The 26,120-nt window shown below is 45.9% G+C and overlaps 1 protein-coding gene and 1 pseudogene across 1 annotated transcript; one reads left to right on the top strand and one right to left on the bottom strand.

Annotated features, from left to right (window-relative positions):
* The first annotated feature begins 13,161 nt into the window (after positions 1-13,161).
* Positions 13,162-15,432, top strand: LOC124697213. Its single transcript, XM_047229836.1, has 7 exons — positions 13,162-13,165; positions 13,254-13,415; positions 13,478-13,557; positions 13,629-13,726; positions 14,680-14,844; positions 14,924-15,110; positions 15,189-15,432. The coding sequence occupies exons 1-5, from the start codon at positions 13,162-13,164 to the stop codon at positions 14,837-14,839; spliced, it is 504 nt and encodes a 167-aa protein (XP_047085792.1). The 3' UTR covers positions 14,840-14,844; positions 14,924-15,110; positions 15,189-15,432.
* Positions 15,433-25,541: 10,109 nt separating this feature from the next.
* Positions 25,542-25,686, bottom strand: LOC124705064 (annotated as a pseudogene).
* Between the last annotated feature and the right edge of the window lie 434 nt (positions 25,687-26,120).

The following is a 26,120-nucleotide window of genomic DNA, read 5'->3' on the forward strand; positions in this document are numbered from 1 at the left end:
ACACAGATCTCCGCCAAGTCGTAAGACCATGTATGGGCGCTGACACTTGCCTAGTGTCGGAAGGTCAAGGAAGTTGGTGAACTAATGACAGGGAAGCCGACGACCGAAGCCCCGGTGAACGGCGGCCGTAACTATAACGGTCCTAAGGTAGCGAAATTTCTTGTCAGGTAAGTTCTGACACACACGAAAGGCGTAATACGTTTGTTAATTTTGTTTTCCCACAATATGTTACACGTTTTTTAGGAAATAATACGTTGGTTAATTTCTTTTTTGAATTATATGATTTCAACCCTAAATACACATGTGCTGCAGATTTATTCAAATTAAAATTTAAAAAGCTAAATTCGGTTAATATTCCGGACAGGTAATATGCCGGTTTGTACTAAGCCCATTAACGTGGAGCATGGACGCGGGAAAGAAACTCATGGCACATCTAAGCAGGGTTCTCTATTTATCTTCTGTTTTACCCCAACTCGAATTTAACTAAAATTTAATAATTTATTTTCATAAAAATTCAAAAACTAAAAAAAACCTTCACACTTTGTCTTACAATGGATACGAGAGTGTGCAAAAATTCCTAAAGCGTTTCTCGAATGTCGAAAAATCACATTTTTAGAAATAGGATCGTTTGGGTTGCATCAAACCACTTTTTCTAAGCTAGTCGATTTTTCGACCTTCGAAAAATAAATCTATTTTTTCCACAATATGTCACACGTTTTTTTGTGAACATAATCCGTTGGTTAAAACTTTTTTTAAATTACTTGAATTTAACCAGAAATACAGATATGCTACATACTTATTCAAATTAAAATTTAAAAACTGTTCTCGGTTAACATTTCAGGTTGGTAATAGGCCGATTTGTGGCTAAAACCCGAAATACCAAAGAGGATTTTCAAAAAGCAAATTTGTGGAGTCTGTACACATCAGAGAGGAAAGGGGACAGAACATATCAGTTGCCAAACTCTTAAATGTATTGAACTTTTGATTACAGAATAAATGTTCTGTGGTTAATCACGCTCTGGCCGAGGCGATTTACACAAAAATAACCCTTTTCTGAAACTATAGCACAAACTGACCCTCCGGCGAAACTATTTCACCCATCTAACCCTTTTGTGTGGCGCTCCTCCCATGGACGCCACACATGGAAGTGTGGCGCCGCAGGGGCGCCACTGACATAGCCGACGTGGCGCCCTCGACGCTACGCTGGTGCGATGATCCGACGTGGCAGCATGTGTGGCGCCGCTGCTTTTGTAATTGCTCAAAACATACTGTAAGACAAAGCGTCTGAGACTTAGCCGTTTTGGCGAGGCTCTATATGTGGCGCCGATGCCACGGGCGCCACACTTCACAGTGTGGCGCCGATGCCGCCAGCGCCACATATAGAGCCTCGCCAAAACGGCTAAGGACCAAGCGTCCGGAGCCCCTGGAACTTTTCGAAATATAAATCAACATATGTGGCGCCGACGCCATGGGCGCCACACAGTGCAGTGTGGCGCCAGTGGCATGGGCGCCACACGTTGACTTGTGTTAAAAACATGAAAATTCAATAGCAATTTTCAACACAACAATAGCAATTTCAATATCAATTTCAATAGCAAGAAAGTAGGAGCAAACATCCACCAATACCGCCGCTCCCAGTCCTGCGACAAGCTTCGTCCAACTGCGAAAATAAGACATTTGGTTAGAGGTAGAGGTAGGCAACCTACTATAGAAGAATAGTACATACAACAAATCATCACCGGTCGATAGAGGTAGGCAAGTGCCGCTGTTCCCCAACTCCACCGGCGCTCCAACACCGTAAGCGCCTTGAGCCAACACCAATGGGCCAACTTTCCACCACTGTCAGCAAAGAGAGTCCTTGATATCATGTACCACAAGTACACTCGGGTGTACGTCCTGATAGTATCCTCGTTGGCCCCTTCCGGCGGAGGTTGTCCAAAGTTAAGCCTAATCCAAGCGAAAGGTGCGCCGGCGGGAGCTCTCTCCTTTTGGGTTGCTGGCTGATGACCCACAAGTATAGGGGATCGCAACAGTCTTCGAGGGAAGTAAAACCCGATTTATTGATTCGACACAAGGGGAGACAAAGAACACTTGGAAGCCTTAACAGCGGAGTTGTCAATTCAGCTGCACCTGGAAACAGTACTTGCTCGCAAGAGTTTATCAGTAGTAACAGCTTTATAGCAAGTAGCAGTAGTGAAATAACAAGCAGCAGAGTAACAAAGACAGCAGTAGTGATTTTAGTAAACAAGCAGGATTAAAATACTGTAGGCACGGGGACGGATGAACGGGCGTTGCATGGATGAGAGAAACTCATGTAACAATCATAGCAGGGCATTTGCAGATAATAATAAAACGGTGTCCAAGTACAAAGCAATCAATAGGCATGTGTTCCATATATAGTTGTACGTGCTCGCAATGAGAAACTTGCACAACATCTTTTGTCCTACCAGCCGGTGGCAGCCGGGCCTCAAGGGAAACTACCGGATATTAAGGTACTCCTTTTAATAGAGTACCGGAGCAAAGCATTAACACTCCGTGAACACATGTGATCCTCACATCGCTACCATTCCCTCCGGTTGTCCCGATTTCTGTCACTTCGGGGCCATTGGTTCCGGACAGCGACATGTGTATACAACTTGCAGGTAAGATCAATAAACAATGAATATCATGATGAAACAATAACATGTTCAGATCTGAGATCATGGCACTCGGGCCCTAGTGACAAGCATTAAGCATAACAAGTTGCAACAATATCATCAAAGTACCAATTACCGACACTAGGCACTATGCCCTAACAATCTTATGCTATTACATGACCAATCTCATCCAATCCCTACCATCCCCTTCGGCCTACAGACGGGGGAATTACTCACACATGGATGGGGGAAACATGGCTGGTTGATGTAGAGGCGTTGGCGGTGATGGCGGCGATGATCTCCTCCAATTCCCCGTCCCGGCGGAGTGCCGTAACGGAGACTTCTGGCTCCCGCGACGGAGTTTCGCGATGTGGCGGCGTTCTGGAGGGTTTCTGGCGATTTCGACTTCTCCCCGTGCGTTTTTAGGTCGAGGCCAATAAGTAGTCCGAAGGAGGGCGTCGGAGGCCGACCGAGGGGGCCACACCATAGGGCCGCGCGGGCCCCCCTGGGCCGCGCCGCCTTATGGTGTGGGGCCCTCGGGCCTCCACCTTACTTGACCTTCTGGCTCCATCAGTATTCTGGGAAAATAGGGCCTTCTGCATAAATTCCGAAGATTTTCCCGAAAGTTGGATTTCTGCACAAAAACGAGACACCAGAGCAATTCTGCTGAAAACTGCGTTAGTCCGTGTTAGTTGTATCCAAAATACACAAATTAGAGGCAAAACAATAGCAAAAGTGTTCGGGAAAGTAGATACGTTTTGGACGTATCAACTCCCCCAAGCTTAGCTTATTGCTTGTCCTCAAGCAATTCAGTTAACAACTGAGCGATAAATGAACTTTCACGAACACATTTGCTCATATGATGTATATATTCTCATGCTATGGCTAATACTTAAGCAATTCATAATGAGACACATGCAAATGAGATCATCTAACAACTATGTCAATCATGGAGAGATACCAACAATTAATAATAAGCATCATGAATCATGTATATAAGCAGGATTGCAATGTTCATAAGAGAGTATGATAAAGTGGTATCTCGCTTGCCTGTATTTGATTGGCAAAACATAAATGCCCGGCACCTCCGGAGTTCATAGAAAGACTAGAAGTAGTGATTGTCAAAGATAAAAGCATCAAAGTTATACCACAATCAATCATATTTTGAGACAAGCATATTATACTAAGAATGACAGTTGTGCTCTCAAGATAGTGCTCAAAGAAATAATGGAGACACAACATAAAAGTAAAAGATTGACCCTTCGCAGAGGGAAGCAGGGATTAACATGCGCTAGAGCTTTTCATTTTTATAAAGATAGGAGTAAAATTATTTTGAGAGGTGTTTGTTGTTGTCAACGAATGGTAATGGGTACACTAACTACCTCGCCAACCGGACTTTCAAGAGCGGCTCCCATGAATTTTTATTTTTGGGTGGCACTCCTTCCAACCTTTCTTTCACAAACCATGGCTAACCGAATCCTCGGGTGCCCGCCAACAATCTCATACCATGAAGGAGTGCCTTTTTATTTTAGTTTTATTATGATGATGACACTCCCCCAACCTTTGCTTACACAAGCCATGGCTAACCGAATCCTTCGGGTGCCGTCCAACAATCACAAACCATGGAGGAGTGTCTATTTAAGTTAATTAATTCGGGACTGGGAATCCCATTGCCAGCTCTTTTTGCAAAATTATTGGATAAGCGGATGTGCCACTAGTCCATATGAGAGTCCGTCAAAAGTAAATGACAAGGTTGAAAGCTAAACACCACATACTTCCTCATGAGCTATGAAACATAAACACAAATTGAGAAGCATTTTGAAGGTTTTTAAAGGTAGCGCATGAGAATTTACTTGGAATGGTTCGAAATGCCATGCATAGGTATTTATGGTGGACACTCTGGAATAACTTGGTTTTCATGTGTTTGGAAGCACGAGCAGCGTTCCCACTCAGTACAAGTGAAGGCTAGCAATAGACTAGGGAGCGACAAATCAAGAGAGCAAGAATCGTCATAATCATGCTTGCGGCAAAATAAATTAACGGAGGCATAAAAGTGATACAAGAACTCTGAAGCAATATAAATCATCAAGGCTTAATTGACTTTTTGTTCAGTCATATGCATGCGTGAGCATGTGCCAAGTCGATATAAATGAATTATTCAGAAGAGGATACCACAATGCCATACTTACTTATGAATAAAACAATGCAAGCAAACATCCATGACATGCTACTCATATTAATAGATTGGAGCTAAACATGAGAGATCATAAACTACTAGACTTTCTCAAATAACATATACCTCACATGAACCAACTAAGCATGCTCACATGGATGAGTATATGTACAAAAATGAAAACAAATAGAGTTCATACCAGCCTCTCACCACAATCCAATTGTCGTAGATCGTCATTATTGCCTTTTCACTTGTGTAGCTTGGATAATATGAAATGAAAACCACGCTCCAGCCACCGAAGACCATTGAACTCAAGATGAACTTTACAAACCAAAGAAGAACAGCAAATATTTTTGGTGTTTTCGAATTTGGAAACAAGAACAAAAGGAAACAAACAAACAAAGCAAAATCTTTTTGGGTTTTCTTATAGCAAACTAGCAATAGCAAATAAAGCGAAACAAATGCAAGAAACCAAAGCAAACAAATTATGAAGAGAAACAACAGAAATATTTTTGGTCTTTTTGTGTTTTGGGAAAGAAACCAAGCAAAAACAAGAAATAGCAAACTAAAAGAAACACAGAAAAGCTAGATGGCAGAAATCTGCCAAAACCTCGACAAGCAGTACAGAAATCGATTTTTACAAAAATCTTACGTTGCTCAGCTCGAAAAGTGTTCAACTAATGAAAGTTAGATAACAACCTGGGGAACCTGCACAAAAATTGGAAACTCAAAATAACGTTCTGGCTGTGCGCACGAATTTTTCTAGTAACAGCCCAGAATCTGTTTTCAGGCAGCACTTCCCCAAATATCATCTTCCTCTCATTAGAAAACCACTCAAAGAGACTAAACAAGTATGTACAAGTATCCAGCAACCATAATATGCAAAGAATGAGTGATGCCGGTATACCTCCCCCAAGCTTAGGCTTTTGGCCTAAGTGGAGTTCAATCCCATCGATCCCATGAGGTAGTATCTCCGTAGTACGACGAAGATGGATCATCTTCCGGGTATGTGCTAGAAGAAGCACCCGGATACGTGACGGTGTAGTCGTGGGAGGCCTCGGCATCCTCGGAGTCATGCCGCTGGTGGAAGTCTTGTATCTTCATATGCTCATCCACCTCCTCCTTAGTGCACGACCATGATTGCTCGTCAATACCGAACAAACCTGGTTGGGGAAGAGGGATTTCCTTCTCATCCCCGTCAGCAAACAACATTCTATAGACCATATTATCTAAAGTAGAATCAGTGGTAACAAAATGATGACTCTTCATAGCAGCAATATCGAGTCTCCTAGGGATCAATGGCACATCATTAGGATCAAGAGGAAGTCTTAAATATGTTAAAACGCGCAGTGCAATAGTTCCTCCAAAAATAGGCCCCCTATTAGACAGGCGGCGAGCAATAAGAGAACCAAGGTGATAAGATGTCCGACCAGTAAGTGCAATATTCAAGAAAGCAAGATGGTAACTAGAAATATTGCTAGTGTTCTCCCTACCAAGAATGCTAGTAGCAATATAATATGCAAAATACTTAATGGCGGGGAGTTGAATGTTCCTTATCTTGCCACGCTGAATGGTGCGACAATCATCATCGGTGATCCCTCGATAGAGCTCCAACAAGTCCCGGGGGTTGTCATCAATCCTACTTGCTGTACCTACAGGGGCAATATCCAATGCACGACAAAATTCTTTCAATTCCATAGTAACAGGATTACCATAGATCTTGAATGCAACTGTTGGCTCATATTGCGTATTGTTGAACTGGAAGCTCTCGACGAAAATTTTGGTGAGCATGTAGTATTGCTCCCTTTCGTCTCCCACGTAGGTGGTTAAGCCCGCCTTGTTGACAAGGGTGAAGAAATCATCCAATATCCCCGCATTTGTCAGAAAATCATAACATGGGAAGGATGAAGCATTAGGAGCCCCGTTGTCCTCTTCGGGCGCGAAGCTAGGCGCGATGATATCCTCATTGTACGATCGCCTAAGCCGGGTGGCGGCCCTAGAAGGCCTCCCGGTGCTGGTTGTTCCTTTCTTGAACAACTCTCCAAAGTTGAACTTCTTCATCTCTTCTCTGAAATTTTCAACCAGTGATATAAAATTTGATTTGGTGACATATAATCAAGGGGAACTACTATAGGAACTTGCTAGAGTACTAATCATGCATCAAAACTAGTTTATACAACTTAGAACAAGCATGCAAGCTCACTAAACATGTTACCTACTGCAGCAAAATATTCAAGATATACTCAACCAAACAAAATTCTACTTGGATAGGTGGAGGAGTCACATACCGGAGAGCAAATGTGCCAAATCTCGTACAGAAATCTGGGCTGAGCAAAGAGATCGAAAAATCTCGAGCTCTTGAGCAAAAACGCGAGTGAGAGGAACCTGGTGCGAGTTTTTTCGGGAGAGAGAAGATGCTGGGAGAAAGAGATGGCAAAGTGGGGCAAGGAGGGGCCCACACCACAGGGTGGTGCACCCCCCTCCTTGGCCGCGCCGGCCTGTGGTGTGGCACCCTGGGGTGCCCCACAGGTCATCCTCTGGTGCTCCCAGGTGCCTCGTCGAAAAATAGGACCAACGGTATAATTTTTGCGAATTTTTGAAAACTTTGAAAAATGCACATTTCTGGGTATTTAGTTTATTATTACTGGTCAGGAAATTTTTTGAAATCTTTAAATAACTAAGGAACTTTGCAAATTAAAAGTGCTACAGCAACTAGAGCAAGTGGAGGAAGAAAGAGATGTTGTTTACCTCCTCTATGCATATAAAAAGTATTCGTTAACAAGGTTGATCAAGTCTTGCCACCAAATAAATTTTACATAGCATAAGAAGAAATAAACCTCAAATCAATCATGTTACCTTGAATTGTATTGATATGGATCCAATCACGAGAGTTTGATATTCTTCTTTAGGCTCATATATAGGACAATCAATAGTTCCCACTTTGATAGTTCTCACATTAAAAATAGTATTGACTCCACATACTTTATCAATCTTCTTGGGGAAATAGACTGGTATGCTCTTTATCATCAACATTGAAAGTAACCTTCCCTTTATTGCAATCAATAACAGCCCCCGCGGTGTTAAGAAAAGGTCTCCCAAGAATAATAGACATATTATCATCTTCAGGCATTTCCAACACAACAAAATCAGTTAATATCAAGCAGTTAGTAGTAACTTGAACAGGAACATCCTCACATATACCAACAGGAATAGCAAGTAGATTTATCAGCCATTTGCAAAGATATATCAGTAGGTATCAACTTATCTAAGTAAAGTCTCTTATAAAGAGAAAAAGGCATAACACTAACACCGGCTCCCAAATCACATAGAGCAGTTTTCACATAATTATTCTTGATAGAACAAGGAATAGTAGGTATACCTGGGTCGCCCAACTTCTTTGGAACTTTGCCATTGAAAGAGTAATTAGCAAGCATAGTGGAAATTTCCTCATTGGGGATTTTCCTTTTGTTAGTAACAATATCTTTCATATACTTTGAATAAGGAGGCAATTTAATAGCATCAGTCAAAGGGATTTGCAAGAATAAAGGTTTCATCCAATCACAAAATTTATTATAGTGTTCTTCTTCCTTTGATTTTAGTTTCTTAGCAGGAAAAGGCATTTGCTTTTGAACCCAAGGTTCTCTTTCATTACCATGTTTCTCAGCAATAAAATCTTCTTTAGTGTACTTTTTATTTTTAGCATGCTTTTCAGATTCTTCTTCTACCTCTTCTTTATCAGAAGCATCCTTCTTATCATTATCATTATCATGTTCATTACCACTTTCAGTTTCAGCATCAGAAATAGAAATACTATTAGGATCATTAGCAGGTTTAGAGGATTCTACAACATTTTTATGTTTCTTCTTCTTTTTCTTCTTAGAAGGAGCACTAGGTTCAATGCGTTGAGAATCTTGTTCAATTCTTTTGGGATGCCCTTCAGGATATAGAGGATCCTGGGTAGAGATACCACCTCTAGTTGTTACTTCATAAGCATGTTTCTCTTTAGAATTACTTCCCAACAAGTCATTTTGCACTTTAGTGAGTTGATCAATTTGAGTTTGAACCATATGAAAATGTTTAACAAGCATCTTAACATCATTGGAGGTTCTCTCTACAATATCATGCAATTCACTAATAGCTCGAGAATTTTCCATTAAATGATTCTCTACTCTCATATTAAAATTTTCTTGCTTAACAATATAATTATCAAACTCATCTAAGCATTGTGCAGGAGGTTTCGAATACGGAATATCTTCCCTAGTAAAGCGTTGAAGGGAGTTTACCTCAATCATGGATGAAGGGGGAATTATCTCACATATATCTTCTATGGGAGGAAGATTCTTCACATCTTCAGCATTTAATACCTTTCTCCTTGAGAGACTTCTTGGCTTCCCTCATATCTTCATCATTCAATTTAATCATACCCCTCTTCTTCAATGTTGGCGTTGGAGTTGGTTCGAGCGTAGTCCAATCATCATGATTCCGGCCTATTTTAGCCAATAATTCTTCAGCGTCGTCCGGAGTTCTTTTCCCGAAAACACAACCAAGCACAACTATCCAGGTATGCCCTAGACTCAATGGTTAATCCACTATAAAATATATCAAGTAAATCATGCTTTTCCAAATCATGATCAGGCCGAGCTCTAATAAGAGAACAAAATCTCGCCCAAGCCTCAGGCAATTTCTCTCCATCTTCCTGGTCAAAATTATAAATTCTCTGCAGAGCGATATGTTGAGCACTAGCAGGAAAGTACTTACGGAAGAAAACATCAAGCAATTCTTTTGGACTTTTAATAGAATTAGGTGGCAAACTATTATACCAAGTTTTAGCGTCATCTTTTAATGAGAATGGAAAGATTTTAGCAACAAAGTAAGTACGCATCTTGACATCATCAGAAAACAAGCTACTTTGAGTAGATAACTCAGTCATATGTTCAACAGCACTTTCTTTTTCAGTACCACAAAAGGGTGTTTTCTCAACAATAGCTATATGAGATAAATCAAGAGAAAAATTATAATCTTTATCCTTAATGTTTATAGGAGATGTGGCAAACTTAGGATCAGAAGACAGTTTATATCTAACAGCATGTTCTGCAAGCAACTTTTTAATTTTTCTTGCATCAGTAGTAGCATTGCATTTTTCAATAAAATCATCATTGAGCTCCACATAATCTTCATCAGGATCATCACTAGAATAATCAAGTTCAGGTGAATTAACAGGTGTAGTAGCATTAGGAGTTTCAAGTATTTTCAATTTGTCTAGACCTAGCAATCGTAGCATCTAGAAAGGATCCCAATGAACCACTATCATCAAGCACAGCAGAAATATTATCAATATTATGAGAGTTTTCAGATTCAGCGAAGTACCCGCATGTGAAGCATGTGGCGGTGAAACAAGTTTATCAATCACAGATGGTGAATCAAGTGTAGCGGAGGTACTCAGAATTGTACCTTTTCTTGTAGTGGATGGCAATATGGCGATCTTAGTATTGCGAGGTTTACCCATGATGGAGAATTTGCAGCAAACAATATCAATCCAAGTGAACTTCCAAATAAAGCTATGCTCTCCGGCAACGGCGCCAGAAAATAGTCTTGATGACCCACAAGTATAGGGGATTGCAACAGTCTTCGAGGGAAGTAAAACCCAATTTATTGATTCGACACAAGGGGAGACAAAGAACACTTGGAAGCCTTAACAGCGGAGTTGTCAATTCAGCTGCACCTGGAAACAGACTTGCTCGCAAGAGTTTATCAGTAGTAATAGTTTTATAGCAGTAGCAGTAGTGAAATAACAGCAGCAGAGTAACAAAGACAGCAGTAGTGATTTTAGTAAACAACAGGATTAAAATACTGTAGGCACGGGGACGGATGAACGGGCGTTGCATGGATGAGAGAAACTCATGTAACAATCATAGCAGTGGCATTTGCGAGATAATAATAAAACGGTGTCCAAGTACAAAGCAATCAATAGGCATGTGTTCCATATATAGTCGTACGTGCTCGCAATGAGAAACTTGCACAACATCTTTTGTCCTACCAGCCGGTGGCAGCCGGGGCTCAAGGGAAACTACTGGATATTAAGATACTCCTTTTAATAGAGTACCGGAGCAAAGCATTAACACTCCGTGAACACATGTGATCCTCACATCGCTACCATTCCCTCCGGTTGTCCCGATTTCTGTCACTTCGGGGCCATTGGTTCCGGACAGCGACATGTGTATACAACTTGCGGGTAAGATCAATAAACAATGAATATCATGATGAAACAATAACATGTTCAGATCTGAGATCATGGCACTCGGGCCCTAGTGACAAGCATTAAGCATAACAAGTTGCAACAATATCATCAAAGTACCAATTACCGACACTAGGCACTATGCCCTAACAATCTTATGCTATTACATGACCAATCTCATCCAATCCCTACCATCCCCTTCGGCCTACAGCGGGGGAATTACTCACACATGGATGGGGGAAACATGGCTGGTTGATGTAGAGGCGTTGGCGGTGATGGCGGCGATGATCTCCTCCAATTCCCCGTCCCGGCGGAGTGCCGAACGGAGACTTCGGCTCCCGCGACGGAGTTTCGCGATGTGGCGGCGTTCTGGAGGGTTTCTGGCGATTTCGACTTCTCCCCGTGCGTTTTTAGGTCGAGGCCAATAAGTAGTCCGAAGGAGGGCGTCGGAGGCCGACCGAGGGGGCCACACCATAGGGCCGCGCGGCCCCCCCCTGGGCCGCGCTGCCTTATGGTGTGGGGCCCTCGGGCCTCCACCTGAGTTGTCCTTCTGGCTCCGTCGCATTCTCGGGAAAATAGGGCCTTCGCATAAATTCCGAAGATTTTCCCGAAAGTTGGATTTCTGCACAAAAACGAGACACCGTAGCAATTCCGTCGAAAACAGCGTTAGTCCGTGTTAGTTGTATCCAAAATACACAAATTAGAGGCAAAACAATAGCAAAAGTGTTCGGGAAAGTAGATACGTTTTGGACGTATCACCGGCGGCGGAGGAGCCATGCCAATAAGGTCCTCCATCCGTCCGCGCCACCCATCGAAGCCGTGTTCATACACAGTGGCTCACCCTGAATAGGAAGTCCAAGTATCATTGAGACATCCTGTAGAGTAGGGGTCATCTCGCCGGCCCTCAAGTGGAAGGTGTGCGTCTCCGGCCTCCACCGGTCGACAAGGGCGGTGAGTGCCGCAGCATTCATGTTCGCCCCCCCTCCCGGCTTACAAGCGTGATGAACGGGAGAAGACCGGTGGGCTGGATGAACTCCGTGTACCTCTCGTCATACGCCATATCCACTGTGCCATGGTAACAAATCTTCAAAGGTTGAAGATCCGTTCTCCTCTCCGTCATATGAAAAGCCCGGTGATCCCTGTCATACTCTTGATCTATAAGCCACACCATCCTACATGTTTACACAAATACACCATGTTATGAGCCATTCCTAACAAATATGAGCAACACATACATGAGAATATATCCAAATAAGGCATGACACATACATCACATACATACATATACATACATATCTAGGGATAAAAAACCATATTATGAGCCATTCCTAACAAATATGAGTTATTCCATCACAAATAATAGGCATATGTAACAAATTTGAATGCATTTGCTAGGCAAATATTAGACATTTCAACACATACATACATAGGGTTTCAACACATACATGTAAAATTTCATTCAACACATCTAGGGTTCCTACGTATCTAGGGTTCCTACACATACACATTCAACACATACATAGTCATTTCAACACATACATAGCCATTTCAAATCTAGTTTCCATGTCTAGGGTTCTGTACAAATCTAGTAAGATCTATGAAATTAGTGGATGAATGTGAGGGATTCGAAGGGGATTACCTTGAGGAATGGATGGGGAAGAAATTGGCCGGTCAGATCTGACGAATTTGTGGCCGATTTGTTGGGGGGGAGAGGGGGGGGGGGAGGAGGAACCGCCGGCCGCCTTGGAGTCTTGAAGAAACAGAGAAGAAGAAGAGGGTCGGGCTGGGGGCGGGCGCGGGCGCCACACTTAAGTGGATGTGTGGCGCCCGTGGCGTCGGCGCCACACTGTGAAGTGTGGCGCCCGTGGCATCGGCGCCGCACATAGAGGCTCGCCAAACGGCTAAGTCCCAGACGCTTTATCTTACAGTATGTTTTGAGCAATTATAAAGTGCATGTGTGGCGCCGATGGGATCGGCGCCACACATGCTGCCACGTCGGATCGTTGCACCAGCTCAGCGTCGAGTGCGCCACGTCGGCTAGGAGAGTGGTGCCGCAGGTTCGGGCGCCACACTGCCATGTGTGGCGCCCATGGAAGGATGCCACACAAAAGGGTTAGATGGGTGAAATAGCTATCGGGAGGCCGGGTCTGCGCTATAGTCAGCAACAAAGGGTTATTTTTGTGTAAATGGCCTCTGGCCGAGAGGTCAGAATGCATCAGCCGGAGCAGAAGCGGAGACGGCCCAAGCAAACCCGCCGCCCCCTCCGCCGCCGGGGAGGAGGAGGAGCTCGGCGTGACGCCGCCGCTCCTCGACTTCCTCCGGACGCTCTCCCCCGACGCCTTCAAGTCGTCCGCCCTCCAGCTCCACCAAGGCACTTCTCCAGACCCCCTCCACTCTGGATTCCGTCCCGGTTTCTGAACCTGCTTTCCGCAGGTGGCTCCGGTGAGGCGGCGGGCGGCGAGCTCTCGGACTGGCAGCAGCGGCACGCCGTCCTCGTGCTCGCCAGAGCCAAGGTAGGTTTGCCTGTGTCGCGTGACCACTTTTTTCTCCGGCTCTGAACTGTCTGTGTGTGTGCTCTGTGCAGGAACTCGCTAAGATCCGGTATGATCTGTGCCCACGCCACATGAAGGATAAGCAGTTCTGGTCATTATACTTCCTGCTCGCCAGGAGCTACATCTTACCGTACGCTTTTATCTTGTTTTGCTTTCGCCCATGTTTAAGTGCATAATTGTGCAAGTCGGAGAGCTTAGTTAGCTTCATCGTGTTGATCCCCATTACATTACTGGCTATGTGTAAAAATTAGCCCCCACGATTCAACATGGGACGCAAACTGACTTGAGAATAGCTCTGGCTTTGTAAATATTCAGCTAGGAATTGAGGGAGTCCATGTTGTGCCTTGCTATCCATAATGCAATTCGGTGTCCAAACATAGCTATTTCCCTCACGCATAGTGACATTTTCTGTAGTTGTACACAAAAATTCAACAATAAGGGAATAGATCTTTTATAAGATCAATCATGCAAAGTGCCAACCTCTGTATGCGCAGTTCTCTTACATATCAGCTATGATTTGCCAACCATGTATGTAAAACCGAATTTCATCCAAAGCAATTAAAGTATGCCAAATGTGAGTACCCCTCTGTTTCGATACATTCAGCAAAAAGGGATCTCCAATGTTTCAAGGTCACCGTTTAAACTGTCTCTCTTTGCTCAAGTCTTTGTTGTGGTGTAGCTCCACTAGATTTAGCTATAATACTAGTCCGGTTGGTTTCATATTTTTTCTTGAATAGCATCATTATCTCAATAAAGCAACTAGCATCAAATGTGTTTACAGAGAATCTGAAAGAGGAATTTATCGTTCTTAGTTTGTCCTGAAGATGTATTCACTAAGTTGTGCAAGATTTCAGAATGATCTACTTGAAGCTACCTTGTAGTCCAATCTTGACATGTAGCCATTTTGCCTACACAATGCCGGACTTCCATAATTCAGGTTAACAGAATGACAATCATGTATCATGGTAGGCCAAAATGTCAAACATGCAGTGGTCAGAAAGACATTAACTGTAGCTGCTCATTTTCTTTTACCATGGGTCATTGACAGCATCAACATTTTGAAAGCATGTTATGTTCTTGCAGGTACGAGTTACGTGCCATACAAAAAGAGAAGGTAAGAAGGATGGAGACAGAAAACAGGAAGCCCACAAATGCGATTACTGTTGAGGTGGAGATGCAAGAATCGAAGTGCAGTACAGATTCTCAAACGTTAACAGATGATTCAGAAAATCATGATGCTTAGTTAGTGTAAGAAACTACAATCTGTGCTCTGATATTTTGCTAGTATCTTATTCCAATCCAACTTTTGATATCTGAACAATAACAGGTTTACAAGTCTGGAACCTAAGGAAGGGCGCTTGATATCACTAGGTTTAGTAACTATCACAAACTATATAGAGAACTGGGGCGCCTGTTTGTCCTTCAGGGCCAATTGGAACACCCATGAGATCATGCTGGCAGCTTGTATTCGTCGACTAGGAGGACGATGTCCTTGTCGGTGACGACCCTTGGCAGTAAGTTCTGCAACCATCCTCCTAATGATGTTCTGTGCTGCTGTTCCTTATAGTGCTGCCGCACCTTCGCGCGTGCAGGGAATTCGTGAACAGCACGTCCTGTATAAAGAACCTTCCCCGCAGGAGGTGCAGCAGATGGGCAAGCAGGGCAGGCTAGGTAGTAGCAGCTGTTGCGTCTGTTGGTTCGGTCGAAGTAAATTTCTGAAGAAGAGAAGCCGTTCGCAGCTTAAGGCTTGCTCTGCTGCGTATGTTTCCGTAGCCCTTTTCCTTTCCCTAGTTTTTCCGAGACCTGGAACTCGAAGCACATAGATCATGCCTTTGCTTTGTAAGTTACGATATATCAGTCTGTTCCATAATGCCAAAACGTCTTACATACTGAGCACAAGATGGTAAAAAACTTGTCAAAGAACACAATCAGATTAAACTGTTCTAAAAATACAAACCATAATATTTTTAGGGTGTGTCTATGTCTAAGTTGACTGAGATTTTCTTAAGTCTCAGTCAACTCAGAAAAGTGCAACCACAGTTTAAAGTAAAGTGCAACTCGGCCCAGTTGCACATTTCTAACAGAAAAGTGCATTTGCACGTTTTTAACAGAAAAATGCAACTCAAGCACTTTTTTGTAATTGACTTAGACTTAAGAAAATCTCAGTTAACTGAGACATAGCAAAACTGATATTTTTATATGTAGAGGAAATTAATGATTGGGATCAAATAATACCGGTACCATGTTGTAAATAATATAAAAGTACATATTAATTTAGCGTTATATATAGAAGCATCAAAAGTTGAGATGTATGCTTAACTTCAATAAAAGTTTCTCTCTCAAGCCATTAGACGTTAATATGGCAAATACATGATTTCAGTGACATTAGTTATCAGATTATGGCACGATATTGTGTGATATGTTCATTTCCTACTCTAAATCTATTCCATTTAACTCTCGCCAACCAAGAGGTGATTATGTGTAAGGACATCGTTACCCTTGGGAAGGTCAAATGAAGATCTTACCCAACGGTAGTAGATCACCATAGTTAGATCAACCCAAGCGGACAATCCAGAGATATTGGGAATGTCATAAAAGCTCCTCTTTTTGCATGGTAACAAAAAGGTCCTTTTTTTACCCGATGTCCGCACACATCTCACATTGTCTGATTTGCCCATCCATGTGCACTGAAGACCACATCACACACAATTTTCCAACCATGTGTGATGCATGCTCTTTTGTACCGTGTGTGATTGTGGTTACTATACAATTGTACCAAAGTGTATATGTTACTTTGACCCGTTTTCAATGGATACCAAAGACAGTTTCTGATGCTCCACAAGTCCACATGTGTAAAGCAATTGTAGGTTCCTTGAAGACATCTATATATAATGCATGGCACAATCATAGCATATCAATATGCATGATTTGACACAAGAGTACAAATCCATGCTTTTAAGTTTCAACGGGCATGCATGTGAGCTCACCTGCACTATTATGTAAACCTTGGTCATAAGTTGAAAGTGTGCAAATTGAATATGGTAGGTAAGCCGACGAGCCTCGCTAGTCTCCCCATCATGAGCAAACAACTGTTGTTGTGAACTTGGAGAACCATATATACAGACTGAGTGCAGAAGGGGTGACCTTCACACTACACAACATATGCATTTTCACATTACTACATTTTGCCAGACTCAATAGCTATTGTCAAAACTTCCTTCAGGAACTAGAATTGCTCGGCAATTGTAACTTAAGTATGATGCATATGTCTAATGATCGATCTGATTTGTGGTAAGAACAAAGTGCTAAAACGGGAGCAGGCCCCCTGAGTAGTTTGCCCGTTGAGAATGAGAGGCATCAGGATGTGCCCTTCAAGCAACTCGATGCTCATTAGTACAAAAGAGTGAATTTCACGAAGTTTCTTATATGTGTGTGTTGGGATTTATCTGACAGAGAAATATGATTTAGACAGCTTGCCTAGTGGAGGGGGAAGATTAAGTGGGTAACTGTGGGAGACTAGTTAAAAAATTCCACTTTTTAGCGGAAATGCAAAACTGAACCCGTACTCACCTAGTCCCTTTATCTGAAGCACCCAACAGCTCTGAGATTGCTGAAGACGGGGGTATTTCAGCTTGTATTCTCTGACTATAAAGTCATGATATGACTATTTTATCTCTCCTTGTGGCAAACCTGACACCTGAACATCTGAGTTATCTTCCGTTTCACTCCTCTCCATTGATTGCGAGGCTTGGACGTGTCTTCAAGTTTTGACTGCGTCTGTCGTCCATTGATTCTTCTCTCACTCCTACGGTTGAATTGTTTAGACTTATAAACAGCATACTACATTATCACTGCAAAGGAAACTTAAGAGGGAGTTCCAAAAATATATCTAGTGCAGAACTGCAGATGAATAAGTAAAGAGCGTCATTAGGAGCAGATATGCAGAATGGAGAAGAGCAATACTAACGGATTGACATTTTGGTGAACAAATGCGAACGGTAAGAGTACAATAACGATCTGCTTTTAGCACGTTTTTACCACAATTAGCAGAAGCATCATTCACACTAATCATGACTAGTTCAAGCATCGGATTAAAGACACAAATCTCCCTTTATAATCAGGCAAGTTGTCTGTACTCCAACCAAATCCATTGACCATGCACGGGGATCAGGAATCTTTTTCACAAGACACTAGCACCATTTGCAGCCTTTGCATGGATCGGCATGACGCTTGGAGACGAGCTCACTTGGCCGACCGCGGCGAGGACTAGCTGATATTCGTTTGTGTGTTAGCCCCCTTGTCTTAGATGCAACTGCATCTGGACGAAGGCATTGACAGGCGGGGAACCTGCGAGAACGAACACTGTTTTTGCGCAGCTAGCCGGAGCCGACGGAGAAGACGACAACATCAGGATTTTTAAAGCCGGAGCTCCATCTCCCACCACTGATTTGGAACAGCACGAGGTGGCGGTGAAGTAGTCGTTGCTGGACTCACGAATAGGAACCTCGCCGGTGCTGGTCTGATGCAGCGGCATCGGATTTGTGTGAGGGATAGACACACACAAAGGAAGAGAGGAGCTCCCTGGTTGCGGAGCCGACGGATTCAACCTTCATCCTCCTCGTATGTGTCAGAGCAGCGAGTTTTGCGGCCTCATCCGCTTCGCCGGCGACGACGCGGACAAGCACGCTGCCCTCAAAATAGAATTTGGCTCAGATCACGATGCTCTATTGAATGATACAGATAAAAGGAGCATCTGAGCTCGAGAGCCAAAACGCCATGTCCACTTTTTGGCTTCAGTTCGGCACAGAAATAATCACATTGCATCCTTTACAGATCCTTCTGGTACTCTTCTGGAATCTTATAGGAGTAAGAGCATCTCCTCTAGCAGAGCCCGTAAAAAGTGGAACCGAAAAACACGAGTTCGGTGGCAGGCGCAGAACAGAGTCCAACAGAGTCCGTAGGACTCTGTTCTGCGCCTGCGGCGAACCCGTAAAAACAAGGTTTATGAAATTGATTTGCATATGATCGATCAAATCTGAACGTTAAAACACAAACAAATCATGCATAGTTCATAGTGCAGACATGAAATGACACAATGAAATGACACAGTTCATAGTTCCCCATCAGATCTAACCGCCGGCATCAAACAGAGATTGGCCCGCCATCAGCACCATCGTCAGTACCTCCTGGAGTCACATCGGCACCACCTCCTGGAGGCACATCAGCAGGAGCAGTTGCCTCTTGACGAGCTGCTCTTCGCCTTGCCGTGATCTCCGCCGAGGTCTCCTTCCACCACTCCAGTTGAACCTCATTCATTTCCTTCGTGTTCATCATCATGATCTCCCTCTCTTCGGCCAATAGTTGCTTCATTGCTTTGGCCTTCTTCACATTGATCCTCATCTCCTCCAACTTGGTTTTGCTCTTTGCTTCGTCTGGGCTGGCTTCAAGCTTTGCAAGGCTCACCTCCTTCTTCGTCTCGATGATGACACACTTGGTCTCCAAAGTCTTGGTCGCTATCACCTCCTTCGACTTCATCATTTGATCAAACTTGTCCCTCAAAAATGCAGCCTCCCCCTCGAGCCTTATCCTTTCCTTCGCCTTCTTGTTCCCCTCCGGCTTGTCGGCGTTCCTGCCATCCTTCTCGTACTCGGTGTCGTCGAGCGCAACCATCGCAGCCTTCTGATGTCTACGCACGCTTCTATTCCTGTAGACAGTGTTGGGCCTCCAAGAGCAGAGGTTTGTAGAACAGCAGCAAGTTTCCTTTAAGTGAATCACCCAAGGTTTATCGAACTCAGGGAGGTAGAGGTCAGAGATATCCCTGTCAAGCAACCCTGCAATTAAGATACAAGAAGTCTCTTGTGTCACCAACACACCTAATACACTTGTCAAATGTATAGGTGCACTAGTTCGGCGAAGAGATAGTGAAACACAGGTGGTATAGATGGTGGTAATATTGCAGGAAGTAAAGATGCAGTAAAACAGTAAACAAGCGGTGCCAGAAAATAGCTTGCTGGCGTGGGAGGCAATTCTCTGTGGTGTAAATTTTCTCTTCGGAAACAAGGCATAGGGATCCTACTTTCACTAGTGGACACTCTCAACAATGATCACATAAATAAATAACTTCTCTTCCTTGTGCTACATATACTCTTTTGTTGGATAACAAACATCATTCATTGTGTAGGGCTACAAGAGCTCCCTCAAGCCGGAGTTAACAAGCGCCACAACATTCGGTGTTCATATTTAAGTAACCTCTAGAGCATAATAGATCATTGCAATTTAGACCGAGAACTAACATAGCATACACACCATCACCAATAGCTATGAAATGGGGAATAGATCGCATCAATACTATCATAGTAATAGTTAACTCCATAATCTACAAGAGATTACAATCATAACCTACGCCAAGAACTACATGATGCACACACCGTCACCTTTACATCATGAAGGAGGAATAGACTACTTTAATAACATCACTAGAGTAGCACATAGATTAATAGTGATGCAAAGCTCATCATATGGATCTCAATCATGCAAAGCAGTTCATGAGATCATTGTATTGGGGTACATGAGAGAGAGATTAACCACATAGCTACCGGTAGAGCCCTCAGCCTCGAGGGAGAACTACTCCCTCCTCATCATAGGAGACAGCAGCGGCGATGAAGATGACGGTGATGTCGATGGAGATGCCTTCCGGGGGCACTTCCCCATCCCGGCGGCGTGCCGGAACAGAGACTTCTGTCCCCCGAATCTTGGCTTCGCGATGGTGGCGGCTGCGTAACTTTTCTCGTCCCGTGGCTTATTCTTCTAGGGTTTTCGCGACGGAGGCTTTATATAGGCGGAAGGGCAGCCTCGGAGGAATCCTGGTGGAGCCAGACCATAGGGGGGCGCGCCCCCCCCCCCTTGGCCGCGCCGCCTTGTGCGGTGGGGCCCCCCTGGCTCCCCTCTGGCCCCTGTTCGGTGCTCTGGAAGCTTCCGGGAAAAATAAGATACTAGGCGTTGATTTCGTCCAATTCTGAGAATATTTCCTTTGTAGGATTTCTGAAACAAAAAACAGCACAAAACAGGAACTGGCACTTCGGCATCTCGTTAATAGGTTAGTTCCGGAAAATGCATCAAAACGATATAAAGTGTGAACAAAACATGTAGACATTGTCATAAAACTAGCATGGAACATCAGAAATTATAGATACGTTGGAGACGTATCACCTTCTTCGGAGTGACCTCTTCATCCCTCAATTTCCACTTGGGGAGGTGTTGGAGCACATCAAAACAATGACGCATGGTGAAGCTCTTGCCCTTGCTGCCGGCCATGTCTCTGTACCTAGCATCGGCAATGCGATCCTACATATGCAAAAGGAACCAACAGATCGTCAATATCTCACCCAAGCTAAACTACAATTAGATCTATCAAATATGCACTCACATATTCGTCGACAGCTGCGCCGCTAGGAGGATTGGACACCACTTGGTCCATTGCTTCTGCCCACCGGCTACACGCCGGTTTGATCGCGTCCCAATGACCTTGGAGGGATCGGTAGGTGCGATCGACAGGATGGCGAACGCGCGGCATGAGCTTATGGAACTTGTCCTCGATGCGCTGCCGGTACCGCTTCCATGTTTTCTCCGTGCCGGAGACAGCATCCATCCCCACGGAGGCCCAAGCTCGGCACAAGGTGGCGTCTTCAATCTCCGTGTAGTTGTTGGCCCGCCTCTTCTTCCGATTTCCATCGGCCGTGACCTCCACCACACCGTCGTCCTCTTCCTCGTCCCCCTCGTCCCCTTCGTCCCCTTCTTCCCCTTCTTCCACCTCGTCCCCGCAGTCGTTCTCATTGCCGAATGGAGGGAGTGGGTTAATGTTCACCTCCCCCAACATCTCCATGTAGGAGGTGGAATCGTTCCTAATTTGACGAGGCCTCAGTATGTACTTGCAAAGGAAAAAACGGAGGAAGAGTTCATGTTTACCTTGCTGCACCGTCGTCGAGCACGTCCTGGGCGACGTTCGCGGTGGCTTCCGGAGGCGGCGGCGGCGGCGTTGGCGGAGATGGGCAGGGAGGCGCGGGGCCACGGGCAGTCGCCGCCTTCACTTTGGTCCTTTTCGGACCCGAACTCTTCGGTCTCGCACGGGCTGCCTTCGGCTTCACCGCCGACCCATCACCGGTGACCGCCGCGGCACCGGCTTGCGGGACCAGATGCATTCCCACGCGCCGCCTCTTCGCCCCAGTCGTCGACGAGACCGTCGAAGCAACAACCGCGGGGGTCACAGGGGTGGGAGCGGTGGCCGAGGTTGTTGGTGGAGCGGCGGAAGCTCCGACGACCACGGGAGAGGGTGGCGGCGCCGGCGCGGTAGCAACGACAGCAGGCGGGGTAGCAACGGCGGCCGGCGGGGTCGATTCGAGACTCATCGGGGACAAATCGGAGGGTGGCGGCGCAGAGGAAGGTGAGGGCGCACAGATCGGCGAGGGCGGCGGCGATTGGGAGGAGCTGAAGGTTCCCTCGCGCGCAAATTAGGGATTGTGTTCGGGCTGCGTTCGGTTCGCTCCGTCGGCCCCTACAAACACAGGCCGACGGAGCGAACCGAACGCAGCCCGAAAAAATATTTCGGTTTTGGCCCGTTTACGGTCACTGATCGGCACCGTTTTTCGCCCCGAACCCGTAGAACGGCGATTATTTTTCGGTTTTGGGCTTTTTACGGGCTCTGCTAGAGATGCTCTAAGAAATAGGCTTGGTCAGTCGTAGCCTGCTTTTCTTGCCTTGTGGATAGTTGTATCAGACGAGACCGCATAGAGGCTGAAATTCGTCGGAGGTAACAAGGAAAATAACAGGAGATGACGTATGCTAGACAAATGAAGTTCACAAGGAGACTCAAGATATATAAGGGCATCTCCAACGACGGAAACCCATCCCACGCTCGCGCGTCCGTATGGGTCGAAACGGACAAAACCGCGGCCCATTGCGGCCACGCATCGCAAATGTAGATGGCCGCGGTGTCCGGGACGATCCGAACCCGGCCTAAATCTGGGCCAGTTTTGCGTGGCCGCGGATGGCACGCGGCGTCCTCGCGTGTTCGCCTGCTCGCCTCCCTGGGCCCAGCTGTAGGTGGGGGCCACGCGTCCTATTAAATGTGGACTGGTCCCTGTCTAGTCCACTTCCCACTACACCACAACTCCCCACGCACGCGCAACCGCCGCCATGGCCCTGAAGAGGGCTTTTGCTCCCGGCGCCAACGACGGCGAGGCCAGCAGCAGCCGCCGTCCTCCACCGGCATTGAGGGCTGGAGGACACCGCGGCGGTCTCTACATCGGAGAGGCCGCCCGCGTCGGCGCTGCTTGGCGCAACACGCGCCGCTGGTGCCGAAGCCAGAGGACGACGACGACCCGGACATGCGCGCCGCTCTGGCGCTGTCCGCGGCCGAGGAGGAGGCCAAGTGGTCGCATCTCACGGTGGTCATCCGCACCTCCGCGATGGAGGAGGAGGCGTGGCAGGCGGTCGAGGATGCCGAGGCTTGGGTGTTGCTCGACCAGGCCCGCCGGGAGGAGGAAGCGCGGCGGCGGCGCGAGGAGGCCAGGCTCCGGCGCGAGGAGGAGAGTAGCCAGGAGGCCAGGCGCCTGGCGGAGCAGGAGAGGCGCTAGGAGGCCAGGCGCCTCGCGTGGCAGGAGAGGCAGCTCCGCCTCAGGGAGGAGGCGGAGCTGCGGGTTGCTGCGGCGGAGCGGCGGGCGACTCCGGACCCCCACTCGGCCTGGGAAGAGGCCCAGTGGTCGCCGTGGTCGGAGTCCCCAGCGCGGTCGAGCCACAACAGCGCATCGCCGCCCGGGGACGTCGTCAACGCCCACGGTGATGAGGCCCAGAGGAACTAGGCGGCCACCTCGTCCTCCTCAAACCCTAGGATAGGGTTTTATATTTTTTTAAGTTTAAAGCCCATATAGAGCGCTTTCTTTTGTAGTTTAAATGTGCCCAAAATAGAGCATATGTATAAATTTTCCGAAAATACGGCATATGTTGAATGAAATATGGATTAGGTTTAATTGTTTTCCTTTTTTGTTTGTATTTCACTTTTGGGGTGCGTCCGCGCGTTGGGCCCACCGCGCGACCCAAACATACCGACGGCCAGGTCCGCCTGTCCGCGTATCCGCGTGGCCACCCAAACGGCCCAAAACAGACGGCCCAACGCGTTCATTTGGGTCGCCGCGTTGGAGATGCCCTATTTCAGACGTCCAAAATATCCACTTGTGTCCGTTTCCGTCGGCCCGCGGACGCCATGCGGCCCAGAACGACCGTTTGCGTCGAGTATCGCCAGCGGTGCGGAAGCATTTTTCTAGCGGAGACAGCATCATGGTCGTTCCATACAAGACCTGAGTAGGCGGGTCGAGGTCCTACGAGGTACCCACTACTCGGAGTACCCTCCCACCAAAAAAAGATGTGTGGTTCGGTGGTTCGACCAGAAATGCTATGCTTACGCACAAGACTACCCCTCTTCCCGAAAGCTTCGCGGGGACCTTTACTACTTTACGACGACGGGGGACCGCCCGTAGGGGGTTTACTGCACAAGGCCCCTGCAGAGGAAAAGCTTGATCCCAGCGAATAGAAGATGCTCGGTTTAGCTTCCCGTCGAGGCCTGCTGCCGGCGATTACCGGTTCCCGCGGGACGACGGTCGTTCCCGCGTTTGCCCAACCCATGGGCGCGTTTCACCGATGTTTCGCGCGCAGAAAACGACCTGCGCGGGAACGCCGTTTCCGCCCCGCCGTGGCTATATATGGTGGACACCGGGGGGGGGGGGGGACGTATTGCGTAAACTTTACGTGACTGACGAAAATAACCGCGTTTGGGAAATGTAGGGACAAAATATTTGGCATCTTCATATATTCTGCTGATGTATGAGAAAAACGAGATCAAATGCAACTGTTTTTTTTTTTGAGGGGGAAGACACAACAAATCGAGTGTGTAACTAGTCAAATGCTTTGATTAAAGAAGAGCCTTTGTGGCTAAAACCTGAAATACCAAGATTTTTAAAAAGCAAATTTGTGGCTAAAACCTGAAATACCAAAAAGCGGATTTTTTAAAAGCAAATTTTTGCAGCGAACACACAGAGATACCATCACAAAATGCATTTCCTTCCATCGCCATCAGAGAGGGGACACAACATATCGGTTGCCAAACTCTCAAATGTTCTGAACTTTTGATTACAGAAGAAACGTAATCCGAAATAGCAAAACGAATAGGAAAGGGGACACAACATATCGGTTGCCAAACTCTCAAATGTTTTGAACTTTTGATTACAGAAGAAACGTAATCCGAAATAGCAAAACGGACAGACAACCTCTGGGCCGCCCTGCACCAGGGTTAGCTGGGCAGGAACGATCCTCTTCAGCCGTCGGATTGCGCCCATCAGGAGAAACCCTAGCCAGTAATCACGCTCTGGCATCTTCATATATTCTGCTGATGTATGAGAAAAATGAGATCAAATGCAACTGTTTTTTTTTAGGGGGAAGACACAGCAAATCGAGTGTGTAACTGATCAAATGCTTTGATTAAAGAAGAGCCTTTGTGGCTAAAACCTGAAATACCAAAGCGGATTTTAAAAAAAGCAAATTTGTGGCTAAAACCTGAAATACCAAAGCGGATTTTTAAAAAGCAAATTTATGGAGTCTGTACAACCTCAGAACTGTAACTGTATCCTCTGCAGCGAACACTCAGAGATACCATCACAAAATGCATTTTGCTTCCATCGCCATCAGAGAGGAAAGGGGACACAACATATCGGTTGCCAAACTCTCAAATGTTTTGAACTTTTGTTTACAGAAGAAACGTAATCCGAAATAGCAAAACGGATAGGAAAGGGTACACAACATATCGGTTGCCAAACTCTCAAATGTTTTGAACTTTTTATTACAGAAGAAACGTAATCTGAAATAGCAAAATGGATAGACAAAAAAAGAAGGTGTGGAGCCTGTCAGACAACCTCTGGGCCACCCTGCACCAGGGTTAGCTGGGGTCAGAATGCATCAACCAGACTTAAGTGCTTGCCTCCTTATTGGTAAAGGATGCAGCGGTACGTTCTTATAGAACAGATCATGTTCAAGTAAGGTCGTGGTATCCCTCGTCAGTCTCCGCCTTATAAACTGCTCCGGCTGCTCCTAAACTTCGGAGGTGGGACTAAAGTTTGGCACCCGACGCCTCTGCGGTACGAGCTTGCGGTGATTCGCGTAGTTGGGCTTGGAAAACAGAGACGGCCCAGCGGGTCCAACAAAATATTTTGCATCCTGTCGTCCTCTCTCCTTTTTTTTCCTTTTCGTTGCGGAGAGGCTCTGAACTCATGACGAAACCTTGTTACTTCGGAGCCCAGTCCAATCGCCGCCGTCGTCGTCGTCGTGGTTCGTGTCCCAGCGCACCTGCTCCATGGCCTTCGCCTCTTTCATCTGGCCTTTCCGCCGCCGGAGCAGCAGAGGAGACACCCCAAGCAAACCCGCCGCCACCTCCTCCGCGGGGGAGGAGGAGCTCGGCGTGACACCGCAGCCCCTCGACT

Source organism: Lolium rigidum, chromosome 3 (genome assembly GCF_022539505.1).
Source record: "Lolium rigidum isolate FL_2022 chromosome 3, APGP_CSIRO_Lrig_0.1, whole genome shotgun sequence".
Classification (NCBI taxonomy): Eukaryota; Viridiplantae; Streptophyta; class Magnoliopsida; order Poales; family Poaceae; genus Lolium; species Lolium rigidum.